At 41.3% G+C, this 21,649-nt stretch overlaps 1 protein-coding gene across 7 annotated transcripts in view; it reads left to right on the top strand.

Moving 5' to 3' along the window:
- Positions 1-21,649, top strand: part of SEMA6A (semaphorin 6A) — a 288,045-nt gene that overhangs the window by 125,464 nt on the left and 140,932 nt on the right. For all 7 annotated transcript variants that reach the window (XM_073624659.1, XM_073624661.1, XM_073624660.1 and 4 more), the window contains exons 5-7: positions 3,844-3,906; positions 5,895-5,996; positions 11,677-11,767. In XM_073624659.1, the coding sequence (XP_073480760.1) occupies positions 3,844-3,906; positions 5,895-5,996; positions 11,677-11,767 (256 nt within the window). The remainder of the gene's footprint in view (positions 1-3,843; positions 3,907-5,894; positions 5,997-11,676; positions 11,768-21,649) is intronic.

Raw genomic sequence — 21,649 nt, 5'->3', positions numbered from 1 at the left:
TCTTTAGGCAATGCATGCTGTGACTTGCAGTTCCTATAGATCAGGGGTCAGCAACCATTTTTCACTTAAGGGCCGGATTCAGTGTATGCGAATGCATGGAAGGCCACATTCACCTGCTAATAAATGAAGATAATAAAAATCCTAACAGTAATGTTGACAGTACAGGTTTACCTCACTTTAAGGTGCCTAACTAATACAAAGCTAGTTCACCCTGAGGGAGTATGTAGCTGGGGATTTGGATTTTACTGCCCCCCCAACCCCCCCCCCCCCCCCCCCCATCCTGGCACCCAAGGGTGTCTGTCGCCAGCCCTGCTAGCCAGCATGGTCTGGAGATGGTGTTCCGGTCCCCCCTATTGCAGTGTCGTCTGTACCCCTATAGCAGTGTCCTCTGTCCCCTAAACCCCCCCACTGTACGGTCCTCTGTCCCTTGCACCCCCCCACTGTACAGTCCCCTGCACCCCCCACCCCACAAACGCATGCTGTGTAGGTAGAACTCTTCTACCTTACACAGGTGTACAGCAAGCAGAGCAGCAGAGATGGATATCACAGGGCTGGATGGGGGCAGGAACTGCTGAAATTAACTTTTCACATTAACAGGCTGGTGATTGGCTGCGAGGATCGCCCGGGAGCCCATCACCTGCTGTTTAATGAAAAAACTCCAGCAGTTCCCGCCCCATCCAGCCCTGTGGTAACGGCCGTTCTCCAATGAAAAGGACAGCGGCGAAAATGTCTGTGGGCTGGGTGCCCTTGAATTAATCGCGGGCACTGATGGGCCTGACATTCAGCAGTGGCAGGCCGGGTTTGGTCCGTAGGCTGCGGGTTGCCAACCCCTGCTATAGATCTTAGAGGGCTGCAGCTTTCTTTCAACAGCTGGGTGACCAAGCTTATTTAAAGACCGAAAATACAGTTACTTAATAGATGGATTTGTGAAAAGACTTCAACTCCTGCTCTCATGTTGCCTTGATGGAAATGTGTCAGAATGCCCGCAGGATTATCCATCAAGTGGCTTTCATCCAGCTGAGTTATGCATTTGCATTATGTGTTAACATTTACTTAAAACACAAACAGCCATTTTTAGCAATGTTTTTTTCTTGCTGTTAATAAGTGATTGCCTTAATGCAATGCTTTTACTCACTCCTTGGCTATCAACTTGATGCATTGCATAAGGCACACCATCTCATACAGTACTTTTATAAAGAATTCAAAAGTTATAAGAACTTTTAAATAACTGGGCAGGTTCAAAACAAAGTGGCTGTGTTATATTTTTTCCTGGGTTTACAGTGTTTTCATTATGATATTTGGTGTTTATATTAAAATTGGGAATTCATATTTCTGGAGGGACATATGTGTAAGGCTTGAAACATATGTTCAATGCATAGAGGTGGAAAAGAATAAAGCGAGGTCAAAATGTATGTTCCCAAGGTCAGAAGTCTACCTGAATTGTGAGTGCAGCTGCTTAATGCCTTCAGCAACTTCAGCAAAGATTTATGTTGGTAGCTTAGGACAATATAAGAGCTTTTACTAAATGCATTATTGGTCCTATCAATATTGTGCTGGAATAAAAAAAAAAGTTTCAGGTAGCCCATTTCACCTTTTGTTCCAAAAGCTCTCACTTTACTACAGACTGGAGTCACCGCAGACCTAATTTTAGGCTGCATGTTTTTCTCCTACCCCAGGATGTGAGACGGATGGTAGGTTGCAATGGGCAGGGTTTTTAATGCCTGGTCTGTATATTCAAATGGCTTCACTATTGGTGCCTTGGGCATGTAGGTTTCCCCACTGCAGACCATTCTTGCCCTTTTTTCCATAACTGTATTTTAAATCTGTCATTACATAATCAACTTGTTTGTTGTCAGAAAATACTGATATCCTCAGAAGATACAGAGTAAATGTATTGGGTGGTTTGAATATGTTCACACAAAAGAAAATTGTTCTCAGTACAAATAGGGCAAACACATTTTGGAATATTTATAATCGGGTTTACATGTGTGCTTGGGTGTATCAAGAAATAAAAAAATAAAAAATAAAAGGTCATGCAGTTGGGTTGTTTCTAATGTTTCTGAATATAGATGAGCTTAGGCATGTTTGGATGCTCTTCCAAACCCACATGGCCAAGCCTTGCAGAAACTTGTGACATGTAATGGCTACACATATACTTTGCCCCCCCACAGATGACTGGTCACTTACAGGCGACCGCTTCCTGGTATGCTTGGCCACATGGGTTCAGAAAAGTATCCGAACGCAAAATAACACAACAAATAAAAAAAAATCTATCTATCTATCTAGTCCCAAGCATATCTGCATCCACTTACTGTTGACTGACTCCCTACCTCTGCTTGAGGTCTATTCCAAGTATCGGCTACTCTTTTTTTATTGTATTCTAAGATTTGTTTTTGAACTTCCCTCCTGCTAGTTTATGGTTATGTCCCTGTGTTTTTGTACATGGCTTCATATTGAAAATACTGCCCTTCAGGTTTCAATCAGGTCTCCCCTTTACCTTCTTTCTTCTTTACTGTACATATTAAGTTCCAGAAGTCTCTCCTGAGATGTTTCATCCCTCAGACCTTTCACTAATCTTGTTGCTGGTCTCTGGACTTTGTAAATGAGCTCTACAAATTGGACACGGTAGTCTAAATAAGATCTATGTAGGCAAATCAGGACTTCTGATTTTTCAATTTTGATTTCTCCTGATGGCGACCCCTCTAGTGACGAATACTAGAATGATTTTCACTTTTCCCACTGCCTGGTCATACTGTTTATTTTGTAATCATCTGAAATAAGTACTTTTCCTCTGTAGTGCGGACCAACACTGTACCCACAATGTTATACTCTGTCAAGGGATTCTTTTTGCCTAGGTGCATTATTTTAAATTTAGAAATACTGAACATTAGAAACTCTGAATATTAGAAACTTTGAAAAGCAGCATTGCTTTGACCAACACAACCAAGCTCATCTCTATTTCTGAACATCCAAGCACCTTTAAGTATAATTTTAAACAAAACTAATCTAGGAAAAGGCTTTGAAGGATTGGATATACCCCAACACCAACCCATCTTAACATCCCTCTGCTATATAGTAAGTAACATCTACAAGCACTGGTTAGTAATCCTATACATCTTCTTGAATATGCATCACTCCCAAGTCTTAGCTATTCTATAGAAAATAGAGCTCACATCAAAGACGCAGAAATCCTCCTTTTGGAATGCTGAGCATCTCTTTCTTCAACTTTGTACTTCTCTGTGTTATTATGCTGATGGTGTGAAACTCTACCCAGGGATTTCTATATTGCCTGCTAGAGCTGCATGCCTCATTAGCATATTGCTATGCCTGTGGTGCAAAGAGCTACAAGGAGAACGATCATAAAGCCATCCCTTGATACAGACAACTAAGTGTGTCATATCTGTGCCTCTATTCATTGCGATACCATTGTTTTTTGTTTTTTTTTTTCAGCCTGACATTTTTACATCGCCCATGTACAATAGTGTGTTATTAGTGACATACAATTGCAAAGCAGTAAATGTTTTATCCTGGGCTACAGAGTAAAGAGGCAGCAAAGCGAGCTTTCTGGAGATCTGTACAGACAGGCAATCAACAATTGACACAGCCTTGTACGGCCGTATTGCCCTAGTGACCATACACCTGTCAAAGAGAACATGTTGGACGTTTCAAACCTTGCATTATAAGATGCCTTAAATATATGACAATTAATCACAAGGGAGACACTTGCATCGCTTAAACCTCTGTCCTGCAGCTTGTTTCCCAAATTCAACTTTGACATTAAAAATCAAACACATGGCAGTCTCTGGAGTGCTAATTGATTTTCTCCTCACCCGATCTTTGCAGAAACTGACATGGAAATCCAAGCAGCCGGATGTTGACACCTGCAGAATGAAGGGAAAGCATAAGGTAGGCAGTTTCCATTTCTCTGCCTGACACCAAAGGTTACCCTTTAGACGCTTATCTGTGCTGAGAGTCTGTGATGTGTTATGGATCACAGCACAAACTGCTCCAGCGGTAATTATTTTTTCAATTAACTTGGTGACTGTAAATTGCAGAACAGTGTCTTGTTTACCGATAAATATCATGTTAAAATGAATCCTGTACAAGACCCTAGGAATGGGATTAGCAGTAATAGAAGACAAAGTGCAGCACTGTGTTAGCCAAAAAATGTAACTTTTATTTTTTTAAATTAAACCTCAGCCAAAAGAAGTATAGAAACTGGCATCCCTGATATTATTCTGAAAATGCTAGTACACATGGGCTGAATGTTGAGCAACATTGGTAGGTTCAATAGAAACTGTCTAGCATTCGGCCCGTGTGTATGGCAGCTGGTCCAACAGAAGCTGGTTGAATGGCTTTTTGAAGGGTCAGGACCGAAAACGGTCTGACCGACTCCCAACCAGCGCTTTCCGTCAATGGCTAATGCCCTGTACACACGATAGGATTTTCCGATGGAAAATGTTTGATAGGACCTTGTTGTTGGAAATTCCGACCGTGTTTTGGCTCCATCACACATTTTCCATAGGAATTTCCGACACACAAAGTTTGAGAGCAGGCTATAAAATTTTCCGACAACAAAATCTGTTGTCGGAAGTTCGGATCGTGTGTACACAAATCCGACGCACAAAGTGCCACGCGTGCTCAGATTAAATTAAGAGACAAAAGTTATTGGCTACTGCCCCGTTTATAGTCCCGACTGTGTGACCGTGTGTATGCAAGACAAGTTTGAGCCAACATCCGTCGGAAAAATTCTAGGTTTTTGTTGTCGGAATGTCCGATCAATGTCCGACCGTGTGTACAGAGCATTAGAGTGCTGACCGGAGTGTTCTAGGGGGGTGTCCCTCTGTCAGTACAGCGATCTCCCCTGCTGTGCTATTGTGTTCTAACATTGGATCGTTAGTACACCGTCTCCGGCCTGAGCTGTGAGTTTTTTAGTGGGTTGAACGAAAAAGTATGTATGTGTGTGTGTGTGTGTGTGTGTGTGTGTGTGTGTGTGTATATTGCTGGTTGGGGCCTGTCTGTGCTGATGAAACATTGTCACCAGATTGGAGGTGAGGGAAAATCTCTTCAGATGGTCCACAGATAGCAAAAAAAAAAAAAAAAACCTAAGAAGGGTTCTAACCGTTCCCCGCTTTATCTAAAGCTACCAAAAAAAAATCAGCTAGGGACAGACTTTCAACTGAGGTTTCCTTAAAGAATGCATGGAATGATTTCTCTGAAGTTTTTATAGTGTAATTTCATTGCATGATTAAATAAAAAATAACATTTTCAGCAGCTCTTTGAAACAGAATTCTGTATCATTCTGCCCCATACTGACTACTCTTCTAATAGAGAGTGACAGCCTGGTGCATTGTGCCTGGCATTTAATAACTTCCTATTAATAATTAACGATTAAAGCCACCCAACTGGAACTTCTCTGGTTACAAAGAAAGGCATAGATATTCATGGGCCAGAATAGCTTGAGATTATGAAAATGGAGTAGAATAGGATGCCCATACATTAGTTAACCTATGAGCAGAAACTTTGTGCTGAAACGGCCATCAATCTCATGTCTTTGGTAAGCCCACAGTTGCTGTCTGAACTCATTAGAAACCCTGCTCCAATCACTATTCTTACGCCTGAGATAACTGGTGCCGGTAGTAGTATTTAGTCCCATCTCTATGGATGATGCATGCATGTCTGACTGCCTTCATAATTTATGGACCGCTAAAAAGAACACCTCTAAATTAGAGATGTGCCGCACCATAGGACACCTAATCATGGCTGGGTAAACAATGTTGAATGGAATCATGGTAGGTTAGACAAGGTAGAATAGATACACTAGTTGATGTAATGGCATCTTGATAATTTGCTATGCTGAACCTAAAAATGTATTTTTGTTTTCCTATCTGCAGGATGAATGTCATAATTTTATTAAGGTTCTACTAAAAAGGGATGAAGAAACATTGTTTGTCTGTGGAACAAATGCCTTCAATCCTGCCTGTAGAAATTATAGGGTGAGTATTTATTTTTTACTTGTTTTATTTATTTCAGATCTAAATAAGGTTAACAGAGCTGACTATAAAATGTATAACGCCACTCACCAGTGTTACACATCGGTGTGTATAAATGTATTTATTTATTACAGGCAATTGTATAGTGGTGACAGATTACAGTGCTTTACAGTACATACAAACCAGTTCTTGATGTTCCAAGCTGTAAAAATACATGCATTTTAGCGAAGACGTCACAACGTCTAACTGAAATGATGACAATAATGTGAGACCATAACAGGATTTTTCATTAAGAGTGCAACAAAGTGTGGCAACCCAAAGCAAACAATCAGAATTCACTTTACGGAATCAAATCCAGTACTTGACATTGAGAAACTCTGCTTACAGCGAACCCGAGAACTGAGCAATCAGTGGTCATTGATTGCTCAGTTGTTAGGCTTAGACCTGGCGAGGGACAGGTGCAGGATTGGAGCAATGCTGCAGCAGGTAGGCAAGTATGTATGTTTATTGTTTTTAGCATTCCCACACTTCCCCTTTTTAGGCCCCGTTGACACCTGAGCAATTTTCTGCTTGAAACTTGTAGCTCCTTAACACTCAACAAGCCAAAACCATTCATTTCAATGGCCCCTGTTCCCATCTGAGCGTCCTGTCCACTGAAGCAAAATGCCTGTCACTCAAAAAAGTACACAAACTACTTTTTGGCAGATTGGGCCCCATAGACTTCAATGGGAATTCCTGAAAATGTGCAACATCAAACAGCAGCCCTTAACCTTTATAGTGGTTCTAAAAGCAGAAGGTTTTTTTATCTTGACGCATTCTATGCATTAAGACAAAAAAAACACACCTGTGTTCATCAGCCCCCCCCTAATACTTACCTGAGCCTCATTTCGATCCGGCGATGTTGCATGAGAGGCTTGACTATCCAGGACTCTCCCTCCTCATTGGCTGAGACATCACTGGATGCCACTGGCTCCCGCTGCTGTCAGTCAGTGAGCTAGTGAGGAGTGAGAGGGGGTGGGACAGAGTCACAGCAAGCTGCTTGCTGTGGGGGCACTCGGCAGGAGGGAGGGGCCTGGTGTTCCCGTGAGGAACGCGAGAAGAGGAGGATCTGGGCTGCGCTGTGCAAAATCACTTCACAGTGCAGGTAAGTATGAGTAGTTTGTGCGTGTGTTTTTTTTTTTTTTTTTTTTTCTTCCTCTTAAAAATAAGACTTTAATATCACTTTAATCTCCTCCCCCTAGTGCTTTCTATTGACTAAACAAAAATGCCTGAAGCTGTAAAATGCTTGTAACACACTTCTAAAAATGTTCAAAAACTCTCAAAAATGCCTGAAAGTAGCTCTACTCAGGTGTGAATGCAGCCTTAGGCCGGTCATACATGGTTCGCATCTCGGCCGGTTCAGCAGGAACCGGACAAGTTTCAAACCATTAATGGGCAGGCTGAATGTACCAAGTTGATCGATCTACTTGGGTAACAACCAGTCTGCCGGATTCACGTGTGATTATTGCAAGTGGCTGCTATAATCACGGTCTTCTCCTGACGGGGACGGCTTCCTGGTTAACGAGCTTAAATAAGTAGTATGCAAGTTGGAAAAATGGTGCTCTATATTTGGGCTTTTTCTATGCTAAAACCAATGGTTTGGGATCTGCAGATGACTACAGGGCACATAGACTTAATTTGCATATCTCCACCTGCCATTCCTAAATGAGGACCATTTGTGTGTTCAATATTAATGAAATGTGTGGAGGCCTTCTGTTGTAAGAGGATAATTCCACAATAACGCTTTAATGAAAAGCACTTCATTTTCTGGTTACAATCTGTATGCTGTTTACATGCAGCAGGCCCAATAAAAATAGTCTTTTGGCATATTGTTCTTATAACCCAACTAGACAGATAAATTAGCCAAGTGTGCTGTCTTGAGGCCTTGCAGATAACTGAGCGGGTTGCACACCTGCTTTACTGTGCTGGAATTTGGTATCTTTCCTCTTATCTTTCTCACCACTGCAGGCCTTGGAAAATAAGCTACCTCCCGATCCCAGGGGCCTGTATATTTCACTGATGATCATCCATAGCTGTGGGGGCAGCAGCTGATTGTTTACCTCCCATAGATCTCTCCCTTCTCTCAGTGCACGCTACAGTATTTTGCATTCAATACTAAAAATGTGGGCACTGTGGTAATTTTTATTACATCGAAGTGAATAAACAAAATGCAGTATTTTTTAATGAATGCCTTCTCGCTGTTTTCTAATGAAACTGGTGGGAGTCTGTTAAATGCTTACCAGTCAGTGTGTGTTTTGCTGCTATTTTCAGTAATTGGATGTTAAATTATACGAATCTCTAGACAGTCACATTGGTTTTAGGTGTTGTGTACTTGAATTCTTTAGATAAAAATGGACACCTGTTTTTAGAATCCGAAGGGAAGCCGGTGCTAGTAGAGGGTGCGTCTCTCTTTTTAATCCTTTTGTTTATCAGTGCTGGTAGGCAGTGGTTAAGTGCTAGAAAAGTCTGCTTTTCCTGCACTCCTCCACCATTCTCCGTGTAACTGTGAGGAATACGCAGCTGGTTTTCCAATAGCTGTGCCAAGCACTGACTTCCCTTACTCCCCTTGTCATCAATTCTTTCTCATGCGTTACAATTAATGCTTCTAACAAGTCCTAATAAGTTGCCTTTAGCTTTTTTGCTCTGCTCTTTTTGGGAATATATATTTTTTTAACCTTTTACGTAATACAAGTGATCCATCTCTTCCGTTTTCACAGATGTTTTCTTAAAATATCGTCCTTCCTCAGTAGATATCATCACCTGCTGTCCATGTCATTTGAACCACAAGTGAGATGTGTAGGGGAAATGCACACCAGTTAACATGGACACCTGTGTTCTTCCTGTCTGTTCGGCAAGCTTTGCAGATGGTACTCCATCAACCTTTGACACGCTGAACAGATGATGGAGCCTCTTTCCTGGGCAGCAAAGTAAAAAGGCAGATGGGCATCATAGGTGGAATAAGCCCAGCTTATTTCCTTTCTTATGACTCTTCCAACTCCAGCTTAGTTATGCTGCCCACAAAAGTAATTGCTTTCTGAGAGGCTGGACAGTGAAAATTCATGACAGAAAACAAATGATGACAGGTCCTCAGCTGAGTGATGAAAGCTTTATAACATATGAGTTAAAAAGTTAATTGCTGCCTGGTACGGCAAGCAAGGTTACTTCTCACGAACCTTAAGCAGTTTTTGATTTATGTCAGGTATAACATTGCGAAGAATGTATCTGCAAGATGGATTGCATCCAAATTTGCAAAATAGCCAACAATGATGTATGATTTGCTTCAGTTCCTGATACTGGATACTCTTCAAATACAAGCTTTGATTGCAGAGCATCAATAGACACTGACGTTTGACTTTCTTTTATGTTTTACCTGTTTGACGTATGAAATTAAGATCCGTTGGATCCATAACAAAGAGTGAATGCCTGATATAGAACTGTGTAAAAACAACTTTTAAAAGGCCAGATAATAACATTTGGACCCATCCACAACCTAAAGTGGTATTAAACCCAAAAGCAAATATTTATTATATTTTATATTGCAGCTTACCAATTCTTAGATGTGAGGACTGCATTATTTTTTCTTTTTTTAGGCTTTCTTTCTTTTATTTTCATCTATTGATCTGGCCAGTAAAGCATAGTACACACGGCCGAATGTCGGGGCCACATAGTTTTTATTGAACTGGCCGACATTCGGCCCGTGTGTATGCCAGCTGGTCCAAAAGAAGCTGGAGTGCGAGCATGCTGTAAAACCAGCAGCTGACCGGCTCCCGATCAGCGCTCTCAGCCAATGGCAGAGAGTGCTGCCCAGAGTGTTCTGGCTAGAGGGGGGGGGGGCGTCACCCTACCAGTACAGATCTCTTTACTAACATCGGAATTGCTAGTACAGTGGCTCTGACTGAGCTGTCAGGTTTTTTTCAAGTTGAACGAAAAAAACCTAGTAGTGTGTATTAGGCTTAAAGTGATTGTAAAGTCTTGTTTTATATTTTATTTTTTTCTCTAAAAATAGCAAACATGTTATACTTACCTGCTCTATGCAGTTGGTTTTGCACAGAGCAGTTTAGATCCTCCTCCATGGGTCCCTCTTCAGCTCTCCTGGCCCCTCCTTCCTGTCGAGTGCCCCCTCAGCAAGCAGCTTGCTATGGGGGCACGCAAGCCGAGTCAGAGCTCCCTGTGTCCATTCAGACACGGAGCCCCGATTCGGCCCTGCCCCACTCCTCTCCTGATTTGGCTGACTGACAGCAGTGGGAGCCAATGGCGCCACTGCTGTGTCTCAGCCAAACAGGTCGAGGAACTCCGTGGACATCACTAGGGCTCAGGTAAGTATTCGGGGGTACTGGGATGGCTGCACAGAAGGTTTTTTTATCTTAATGCATAGAATGCATTTCACATCTAGTGAAAAAAGCCTACTAAAGAAAATGAATGCTGCAATATATATTACATTTGGTTTTGAGTTTATTAACACTTTAACAAAATAGATGAGAATCAGAATAGTAGAAGACTCGTTCAAGTTTAATCTTGGTTCCCATTCACACCTTCATGCTTAAAGTGGCAGTATATTGTGTGCATTTTGCAGGTTTTACATGTCTTACTTTTGAGCTAACAAGCCCACATCAAAGATACAGTAAGCAGGACTTTTTCTAATGGACCACACAGGCTATTCTTTTAAAACATGTAGATGTAAATGAGGCAAAAGATAAACCTATGACCATTATTTTACTGCACACCCTTGATCTTGTGAAGTAATTTAATACACTATGAACAGTCTGTGCCCAGCCTGACATGGCACAAAACATGTCATGCTCCAATCTGGGTCTATTGACGTAGCTTGTCACTGTTTTTATCATTTATTTTTTTTAATGTTGTCATTACTGTCATGTTTTAAAAATAGGAGCATAAGAATAACCATTCTTTGTGTTTTCAGGCATGGGTAACCCCTATGTGACATCTGCTCCAGCTAGTGTTTAGCCAATAGCCACTACCTGGAATTGCTCCAAGGTTGTTCTTGTGAACAAAGGAGACTTTATTTCATAGTTGTATGTTGAGCAAGTGCCAGTCACCACAGACCACATAGGCACATGCAGCTCAGGAGAAATCTCATGAACAGATTAAATAGCAGAAAGTGGAAAGGCTTCTCAGTGACAGGGGAAAAAGATGTGGGGAGAGCGCCTAATAGGTGGTTAACCATGTTAAATGCAATAGACCAAATGAGGAGTGATTTCTGCAACCTCTACTTTAATGTTAACGTAATGCTATTTTTTTAATAATATTGGTGGGATGGATTGATAGAGTAATTGAGAGACTAAAAGAAATATGTACCATTTCTTAAAAAAAACAAAAAAAAAACAAATGCTCCCATTAAAGCTGGTCATACATATGAAAAGGTAAAGCTATTGGTCGTGTGATCCCTGGTAAAACTAAGGATCCGCCTTTTGATTGCCTGATTCTTTCCAAATATCTAGTCTTTGAGGAAATTTATTTCAAACTTTTCATCCCAATAAGACTGGACGTGGACCATCAAATCTGCTCCCAGCTCTTCATTTTTTTTTTTTTGTTGTCTTTTTTTTTTTCCTTTCTTCCATCCTTTTTATTCCTGATCTAATTTGCTTCTTGCAGTAAAAGTTCTAATTTGGTTTTTGTTTGACAGATGGACACACTTGAGTTTATGGATGAAGAAATTAGTGGCATGGCAAGATGTCCCTATGATGCCAAGCATGCCAACGTAGCTCTGTTTGCAGGTATGCCAATCGTCCCTTTCCATGATCCTGATTTTTGTTCGACATTTTTTCAATGGTTATAGTTTTTCACCACAATCTAGGAATAGTTACCTTCTGTGTTTGGTTTCTTTTTTATTATTGAAATACGGTAATGTTTTATAGCAAACAACCCAGTCAGGGGTGTTTGTATGACTTTTGGACCCATGCCTAAGGCTACATGCCGAAACGTGTAAGCCCTGTATTTTGTACCACACCTGGATTAATGTATTATTTGCGGAAGATCGAGCTGTCGGCTTTTTTTATCTACATTTTGACCCATACATATGATTTTTTTTTTTTTTTCTTGCATTGTGTTTTCTCATGGCATAATATTGCTATGATCAGAATGTCAAAGTATAATCTTGATGTCAAGTCGCTTTCAAGCTTGTTCAAAGTCCAATAATCCATAGCAGCCAGTGAAATTTAAACACTTTCTATTTTAATATGAACTGGCCCTATGCCATTCACAGCTCGAATTTCAGCCAATTCAGAAGGAAATCCAAGCTGCGGGTGGCCCTGTCAGAACCACCCAGCTCAACAAAAGTCCATTTAAAAACTAACTGAGATGGGTGAAAAACCTATAAAATCTTGAACAGTAACTGTGTAGTACAAGATGCAGTCACAGGGTACATTAGCCAGCACTGTAGATTTTCCCAGCCACACTGTTAAGTGTGCATGGGGTAATCAATTTTTTTTTCTCCTTCGAAATTTCACTGTGTATGGCTAGCATTCGCCTCTAGGATACATTATGTAGTCTATAGAAGTTGATTAGCATTTTGTATACCTCCAAAAAGGGCATAGAAATTTGTCATTAAGACCTGCCAGCTCGGTTGGCTTTGTCTCAGCAGAGTATATCTCAGCAGGAATAGAGTATAAAGAGACTGGAATGCTGTTATAAACATTAGCGACTGTTTACTTACATATTACCTCCCGTAACTCATTATTGCTTTGCAGCATATGTTGTTTCTATCATGTAGTGTATTAAGAGGAGGGAAAAGAGGTAAAATAATCAACAGCTTTATTTTAATGAGCGCTAAACTTAATTCTGAAGTTTAATGTCATGTGCACTATGTTGAAATTGTGGCCTGTATTGGGTAAGGAACTGCCTGCCATTTGGGTACAATTTTGATTAGGCTTTTATGTGCTCTTTTAAGAAAGTATACTACTTTCATTGTTAAAGTGAAATGTCAGATGTAATTGGAAACATTGCTTTAAACGTTTAGAAAGGTCAGTGAATACATTTCACATTTGCATCTCAAGGTCATTTGTTACCTTCATTTTTTTTTTTTTTTTATATAGTTTTTGTGGGTTTTCTCTGGTTTATATTTTTTGTTTTATATTGTTTGGGAGGAGGGGGATTTTTAAATAAGACTAAACGTGTGATGATATGCCATCAACACTGAAAAGAGCATAATTTGTCACCCTCTTAGATAAACAATGTCTGCATAAATATTTCATTGGATATCTATTTTTTTTAAACAACTTCACAGAAATCAGAGCTATCTGATGCATTACTGCATACATCTCAGTAATGTTACAGAAGGTAGGAATGGTACTTTCTACACTATGCGGTTGATTTATTAAAGGCAAATAGACTGTGCACTATGCAAGTGCAGTTGCACTCATTTTTTCCAGAGCTTAGAAAATGTGGTGCAGCTCTATCATCCAATCATGTGCAAGCAAAAATGCTGTTTTTTTTTTTTTTTTTTTTCCTTGGACCTGACTGGGTTTTCTTTACAAAGTGAAGCTTCATCATATATTCACCGAGCTCTGGGGAAAATGAGTGTGAGTGCATACACACATGCATAATATGTATATCGTTTGTCAGTTTTGCTCCCATAATGGTATTGTGGCTTCAATGGAAGGGTTGACGTGGCAAATTTTTTACCATCCAGAAAATTCCCCTCAATTTCTGCACTTTTGATATTAGGACAAAATGGCCCATTCACACTGCTAAGTTATGCGGCACAATGCATGTTTTTGTGCATTGAGGTACATTACAGTAGGCAGTCCATTCAAAATAGGTTGCAAACCACCCAAATGCACAAAGTACAGCTGCTGGTTTTTGCAATGTGCCATAGCATACATCATGCAACAAACGTGTGCTAAGAAGATGTAATTGGTGTGCCATTATGGTGTGATGTCGTACGTAACATGCACATTATGTCCCCTTTACCAAACTTCATCTTTGTTTGTGGGTCTGAAATATTAATGGTTCTCACAGAGGGCAATAAAAACCTGACAGAGCTTCTAACCTTTCCAAAATCTATCCAACATAAAAAAATAGCTTTAACATAAAATATATACCAAAAAAAATGCATCAAAGGTAACTATTTTTCTGTATGGCTTTCTCAAGCTGAATCGGGCCGTAATCCAACAATAGGACTACCTACTGTAAATTTACAGGCAATGATAAAGCATTACCTTGTGTGGATCTTGCCTACCAACAAACCAGGAAAAGACAATGCTTTTCAATTGGTACGCTAATCGGAAAGGACTCTGCTGAGGAAAATATATTGTAGTGCTTCTGTAAACATAGAGTACCTGGGACAGATCTGGATAGTTGAATCAAATCTTTAATTTATTGCAATAATAAAAATATGATCAGTTTAGTTGCAAAAGCTTTGCTTTTTTTCATTTGGTTTTTGGAACACATTTTTGGTCTTGGTGACACAAAATCTTTGCTCCTTCCAGACTAATCCCAAAACACACACACCGTGACTAGGGAATTTATTTGATAGATCCTTGATAGATGTGCATGAACAAAATCTTATTGTTTTCGAAATAGAAGGATCTCATCACTGCACTAGGCCCCAGGGTAGCCTATTAGATTATATATTATATGCTGTAGATGTTTTACTACTAACCCCAAGTGGCCTTGTAGAAACTTAATTTTTTATGGTGCTTTAGCTCCCATTTTATGCCTTTTCTTATTAGTGTGTGTTGTATTGTATAATACGCGACCACCACTGAAATGTGCCCCAAAGGTATCAATCAACTGCATGTTAGACTCTCCTCCTTGACTTGATAGGAAGGTATTTGAGTGCTTGATAGAGCCAAGTCTCGAGCTGTTTTTCATTACTTTACCTCAACTTGAACAAAATAAAGAAAATGATGGGAAAGAAAGTAATCCAGAGGGGATATTGAGAGTGGAAAGAAGATAATTTCCCATGACTCGTACTAGCCTTCAGCCTCATCCACATGACCATGTAAAACCAAGTGTGTTTAGGAAAGTAACTGATGTCATGTACGATAGTTGCATAACCATGATCTGGCACTGAATTACGTACAATAAAATTTATAGTGTGCTTTATTTTGAATAAATTGGCTAAATCACCCTTAAAGGAGAAGTTCACCTTTCGCATCCCTGATCTGACAGCTAGTGGGGAACACCCATCCCCCCCCCCCCCCCCCTCCAGCTGTCACAATTTTAAAAAGAACCCGGGCAGGCAGGGCTCCAGGCCACTCATTCACAGTCTCACATTGTAAATTGAAAACTGCTGGCAGCCTTTTGCGCCTGTTGGCTTGTAGTTAACAATGAACTACCATGGTGCTGTGGAGCGCCGTGGTAGTTCATTCTCTCTGCCTGTTAAATTGTATCTATGGGCACACAGATACACTGGCAGATCTGCTGGAGACCTGCATGGCACCAGCATTCTGCTGATCACTGGTGCAATGCTTTGCAGGCTTTTTTTTTTTTACCTGCAAAAAAATGTACATTTATTTATTTCTTTCTAAAAAGTAAACTTATCCTTAAGCCTTGCAAAAATTCTTTTTTCTTTCAATGGTTTTTATTGAAGTTTTTAGAAAAGAATATGTTTTACAACATAAAAGGAAGGGAGAAAAGTGATATACACATTCAGGTTGTATACAATCCGGTGATATACATTCTCAGAAATTTTCATTTAGTTAATTAGTTGTTCAAGAGGCATGTAAACATTTAACATAAGCAGAGTATGTTCACTGTGCGTTGTGTTTTTCTTGTTTTCATTAGTCAAACGTTGATAGAAACAGAACCATCAATAAAAACATTAACTTTTGGACCATATTGACCATTGTTTATCAAATTTTTTGCATTGTAAAGAGTTTATTGCTAAGAGGCGCTCGAAAGTGTAATTTCTATGAACTGCTTTGGTTATGTCTGATAGGTTAATGGCATTTGTGGATTTCCAATTTCGTAATATCGTTAAGCGTGTTTCAAGCAAAATATGAGTTACGACTGGTCTAAAGTCTATATGATATTTTTCTATGTTCAGGTGCAATATTGCCAGCGCTGGGTCTGGATGAGATATTACTCCCGTTAACGTGGAAATCAATTTAAACACTTGGTTCCAAATGCATTTAACAGCAGGACAACACCAAAGCATATGCAGTAAATTGCCTATTTGCCCACAGGCTCTCCAGCAATTTGGGGATGTTCCCGGGAAGAATTTCACTATTCTATATGGGGTGTAGTGCCATCTATTGGCCATTTTAATAGTTAATTCCCAATGCTTAATGCAGTGGGAAGCCTTGTGTATTGCTCTAAAGGCTTGTTGCCACTGTTCATCTGAGGCTGATATACCTAGTTCTTCTTCCCATTTCTTCATTGCAGTAGTTTTGGTGAATGTGAGTTTATCTTTGGTGATATTATAGAAGAAAGATATTCCTTTTGTATGTTGTTTGGTTGTGGTGTAAAATTTCCAAATATTGCTCGGAAGGTGTATGGTAGGTGTAGGCTTAGATTTAAGGAAGTTTACAATTCTTACGCACGTAACTGTGAATTCTTTGGAAGATGGTATTGTGTCATGAGTTGCTCCACAGATTTGGGATGTGTGCCATTATATAGGTCTGATATGTGTAGTATGCCCTTTCTTGACAGGTCTTTGATTGTCAGCATTGGGATTTTTGTTTCCAAGAACGATAAGGGTATATTATACTGTATGTCTTGTTTGTCTTTATACGTATGTTCCCGTATAACTCTCCACGCCTTTAACGAGATTTGCGTAGTAGGAGGCAGTTTTTTTGTGTCCCACGGTATCCACCCGTCTGTCATGAGTAGTAGGGGTAGATTGTTCATTGGTGCTGTCGTTTTTTCAATGTCCACCCATAATGGTGTGTCAGTTGTTTGAAACCAGTGTTTGATTTGGTCAAGGCGTACTGCCCAATAGTAGTCGTGTATGTCCAGTAAACCTGCTCCGCCCGCTTGCTTATGTGATGTGAGATTATTTCGTGAACATCTAGCTTTTTTTCCCTTCCATATGTATTTCCAAGCAATATTCTCTATATTTTTTAATAGGTGTTGAGGGATAGACAGTGGTATAGAGCGGAATATGTATAGTATTTGTGGCAATAACATCATTTTGTAAGCTGTAATTCTGCCTAACCAAGATACTTCGCTGTTGGACATGTTTTTGGTTTGGGCTTCCAGTTTGTTAATGAGTGGTAATACATTGGCTTTTATTATTGTGGATATTTTATTTGTGAGTGTGATTCCCAGATATGTGATATTTCCTTTACTCCACATATATGGTAATTTTGCTTGTAGCGATTTTCGGGTATTTGGTGAGATACCCATGTCTAATATGAGAGATTTAGTAAAGTTGACTTTATAGTATGATATCTCTCCAAAAGCTATGAGGATTTTATGGGCCTGTATTAAAGATATGGAGGGTTTAGTAAGTAGCAGGATTACATCGTCTGCGAATAGATTAATGGTATGTTTCACTGACCCAAACTGGAAGCCTGTTATCAAAGGGTGGGAGCGTATGGATTCAGCTAACGGCTCTATCATCAAATTAAAAATTGCAGGAGATAGGGGGCACCCCTGTCGGGTTCCATTCTTGATCTGGAAGGTTGCGGATAGGAACCCCGCAGAGTACACCTGTGCTGACGGGCAAGAGTATAATGCCATAATAGCTTGCAGAATTGGGCCTTTGAATCCAAACTTCCGCAATGTTTGTTCCATATATGTCCAGTGGACCCTATCGAACGCCTTCTCTGCGTCAATGGATAGCAGCAGAGAAGGCGTTCGAGTCTTTTCAGCATGGTTTATCACATTAATAATCCTTCTAGTGGCGTCCGAAGTTTGTCTCCCTCTCACAAAGCCCATCTGGTCTCTCGTAATGAGATTAGGTAATATGCACGTTAGTCGCTTAGCTAGTAGTTTCGCGTATACTTTTGTGTCGGAGTTCAGCAGTGATATGGGTCGGAAGTTAGCTGGTGTGTTAGGTTCCTTACCCGGTTTTGGTAGAGTCACTATATGTGCTTTTAGCATTTCCTGTGGAAAGGAGGCAACCTCAGCAGCTTTATTGAAGATTTTTGTCATGTGTGGAGATAGAATATTGGTAAACATTTTGAAGTATTCATTAGAGAATCCGTCCGGGCCTGGGGATTTCCCATTTGGAAGTGTATGTATTGTCATTTCAATTTCTCTGTGTGTTATCGGAGCATTTAAGTGTTCTAATTGATCGTCAGAGAGGGCTGGAAGGTTTAGGTGCTCCAGAAAAGAATTTATTTTGTCTATAGTTGGGTGTGGTGTATGTGCATCTTCGTGTAAATTGTATAGTGAGCTATAGTATGTAGCGAATTGGTTCGCTATCTCTTGTGGATTTGTGATTCTGTGTGTTAGCGTAGGGTGTTGGATGTATGCTATTCTAGTTCTGGTGCGTGCCGCTTTCAGTCTATTCGCTAGGTATTTACCTGCCCTGTTAGCATTGGTATAGTAGTTTATTGTTGAGTTAGGAGCGTTCTGAGTTGTTCTCTAAGAGAATTGAGTTTGTCGATAAGTGCTGTGGATGGGGATATTTTGTTTTGAGTTTCTATAAGGTGTATGTCTGCAATAATAGTGTTCAGCTGCTGAGTTCGCCTCCTTTTTTCTCTAGTTCCCAATTGGATCAGGATTCCTCTCATAAAGGCCTTGTGAGCGCTCCATACAACAAATGGATCATCCACAGAGCCCCCATTTTCTGAAAAGAAATTTTGTATATGTTGGGAGATTATTTTGTGATATTTATTATCTTGGAATAGTCTGGTGTTGCAACGCCAGATGGGTGGTGAGGAGGAGACTCCCTTCTCTACAATAGACAGGGAAATGGCTGCATGGTCAGACCATGTAATTTCATGTATTTTAGACATGTTCACGTTTTGCAGGAGCCATTTATCTGTTAAAAACATGTCTATTCTGGAGTAAGAAGAGTGCCTGTTGGAAAAAAAAGTATAGTCCCTTTCCGAGGCGTGTAAGCATCTCCATATGTCGTATAGTTCCTCTTGGTGGAGTATGGACTGAAGGGATAGGGTTCCTTTTGACTGGCCTGATGATGTGTCCAGTGTCGGATCTGAGGTTATGTTGAAGTCCCCGCATATTAATAGGTTACCATATTTCATGGAATTTGCTTTGTGTAGGACTTTTTTGATGAATCTGACTTGGCGTGTATTCGGAGCATACAGTGTGATCACTGTGTATGGTTTGGAATTAATGTCTCCTGTGAAGATGATGTACCTGCCTCCAGCATCAGTAAAGACATCTTTGGGTTGTATGGATAGCGAGTCCTTGAAAGCCATTAGGACACCTCCTTTTTTGCTATTTGGTGTATTGGCCATGTATATGATTGGGTAGTTTTTTGTGCTTACATTGAGGAGCATTATGTAATTGGAAGTGGGTTTCCTGGACACAAAGAATGTCCGCTTTGTGTGTGCTAGCTTCCTTCCACAAGGAGAATCGTTTAGCTGGGTGATTTAGTCCCCGGGTATTAATTGAAAGGCATGTTATCGTCATTGTGAAAGGTACTTGTGGTTTTGTGGGGTGATGTAGTAGATGTACTCACTGCGCCCGGTTGAGGGGGAGATCCTTGTGGGTTGATGATGAAAGGTAGGTCTTTTCATTTCTTCGTGTGTCTTGACTGGTCCGTTACTTTCGTGGATAAAACTGTGTATATCAAAAACAAAGGGTGCAGAAAAACAAGGAGAAAAAAAACAGAAAGTCAACAGGGGTTTGATAAGAAATGGATCCATGAATTGATCCCTGTGCAGTTGTAACTGCTACTGGTTGACTGGGGTGTAGGTAAGAGTTAATCCTAAGCTCTTCCCTGGAGATAAACTGAATTATATCTGTGTGGAGTGTTATGAGCTTCCACCATTGCTTTTCTTGGATGAGCGCTTGTATGAGACGGTTTGCCACTCGTTCTGTATAGGGGTCAGTCCCTGAGGTTGCGCATGTTGTGCTGGTTGGTCAGATATTATGCCCCAGTTCCTTAAAGCCTTAAGTCCCTCTTCTAAGGTAGACACCGAGATGGTTTGGCCATTGTGAGTGATCGACAGGGTAGCAGGGTACTTCCATTTGTGCAAGATATTGTGGTTTCTCAGGGCTTTTGTGATGGTCAATAAATTTCTGCGGCGTTGCAGAGTGTGTCTAGACAAGTCAGGCAGCACTCTGATGGCGGCATACTGCTGTGGAATATTTTCCTGTTTGCGGGAAACTTGCAGAATACGATCTTTTATGTGGTAGTAGTGTATTCTCATTAAGACATCTCTAGGTGTGTCATCTGGGAGGAACGATGGTTTAGGTACCCTGTGGATCCTGTCCACTAGAAGGTCTGATGCAGTTGCCTCAGGTATTAAAGTGGAAAAAAAGGCCTGGGCATATTGCAGAAGCTGAGAAGGGGGGACAGATTCTGGAACCCCCCTCATTTTGAGGTTGTTCCTCCTGGATCTGTCCTCGAGGTCTGCTATTTTATCTTTTAGCCATAAGATGTCCTCCCCTTGTGCTGAGTGCGCTTCTACCATAACATTATAAGATGAGGTGTACTCCTCCATCTTGTGTTCTACCTGATTCACTCTGCGGCCTAGCGTCTGCACTTCCCTCTGGCATTCAGTGATTCCTCTCATCAGATCTGTCTGCAGTGAGGAGCGCAGGGACAGCAGCATTACTTTCATTAATGTATCTGACACTGGCCTACCTGCTGTGGGGAAATCTGTGATAGGATCCCGGCCCTTAACGCTCTGGCCTGTAGTGCTGGAAGGCCCGCTTACCTCCATGGCCGGATCGGCCTGTGATCTGACTGGTGAGTCCCTCCGCTGCCGCGATTTTGCCGGGCTGCGTGTTGTGGGGGTAGAGGGGCCCGAGGATTGTTCGCTGGGAGGGTTGGTCAGGCAGGAGGAAGCCGCTGATGCCTCCGCTCCGCTGTTCCGTCCGGATCCCTGGTCCGGCCTGTCAGTTCTGGCGCCGCCGCCATTTTGCTGAGGCCCGCGCGAGGCATAATAGCTTGTCATCTTCTGCGGCTGCTGTGGTGTTTTTCGGTGCCGTGGCATCTTTTTCTTGATCCGCGGGGATTTGGCACTCAGATGGCAGTGTTTGGAGCCGTGGATGGTGCTGGTGGGCTCTGATGCTGGCGGATTATCTCCGGTGGGCGAGCGGAGCTCCTGGGCTAAGCGTCCATCTTGGAGTCCGGTCGCCACGCCCCCCTGCCTTGCAAAAATTCTAATCATTGGAGGAGATTTTGACCTTGTTTTCACCTGTGTAACTAAAAACATGTATATCGAAGTTTGAGGTATGTTCCTGCTCAGTGGCAGCTGGTGTGCATACAACCACCCTTCCGCCACCCCCTGAGGACGGTCGGTCGGACGGACGGACATCAGAGTACCACACTTACCCCATTTAGGTAGCAGGTGGCCAGCGCATCATACGAGCGTCGGCGGCTTCCATTGCATCTTCTCCTCCTTTGAATCACAGCAGCTTCTGCCGTGCATCTCCTCCCGCCTCCACCTAGGAGTCTAATAGGATTGCCTATTCTTTCAGCCAATCGAGTGACTGGTCTCAGGACCCGCTTCCTGATTGGCCGAGAGGAGAATCCGTGTGACAGTAGTGAATATTCATTCACTATTGTC

This window comes from Aquarana catesbeiana, linkage group LG01 (genome assembly GCF_042186555.1).
Source record: "Aquarana catesbeiana isolate 2022-GZ linkage group LG01, ASM4218655v1, whole genome shotgun sequence".
In the NCBI taxonomy this organism is placed as follows: domain Eukaryota; kingdom Metazoa; phylum Chordata; class Amphibia; order Anura; family Ranidae; genus Aquarana; species Aquarana catesbeiana.
This window is presented reverse-complemented; position numbering and strand designations above follow the sequence as displayed.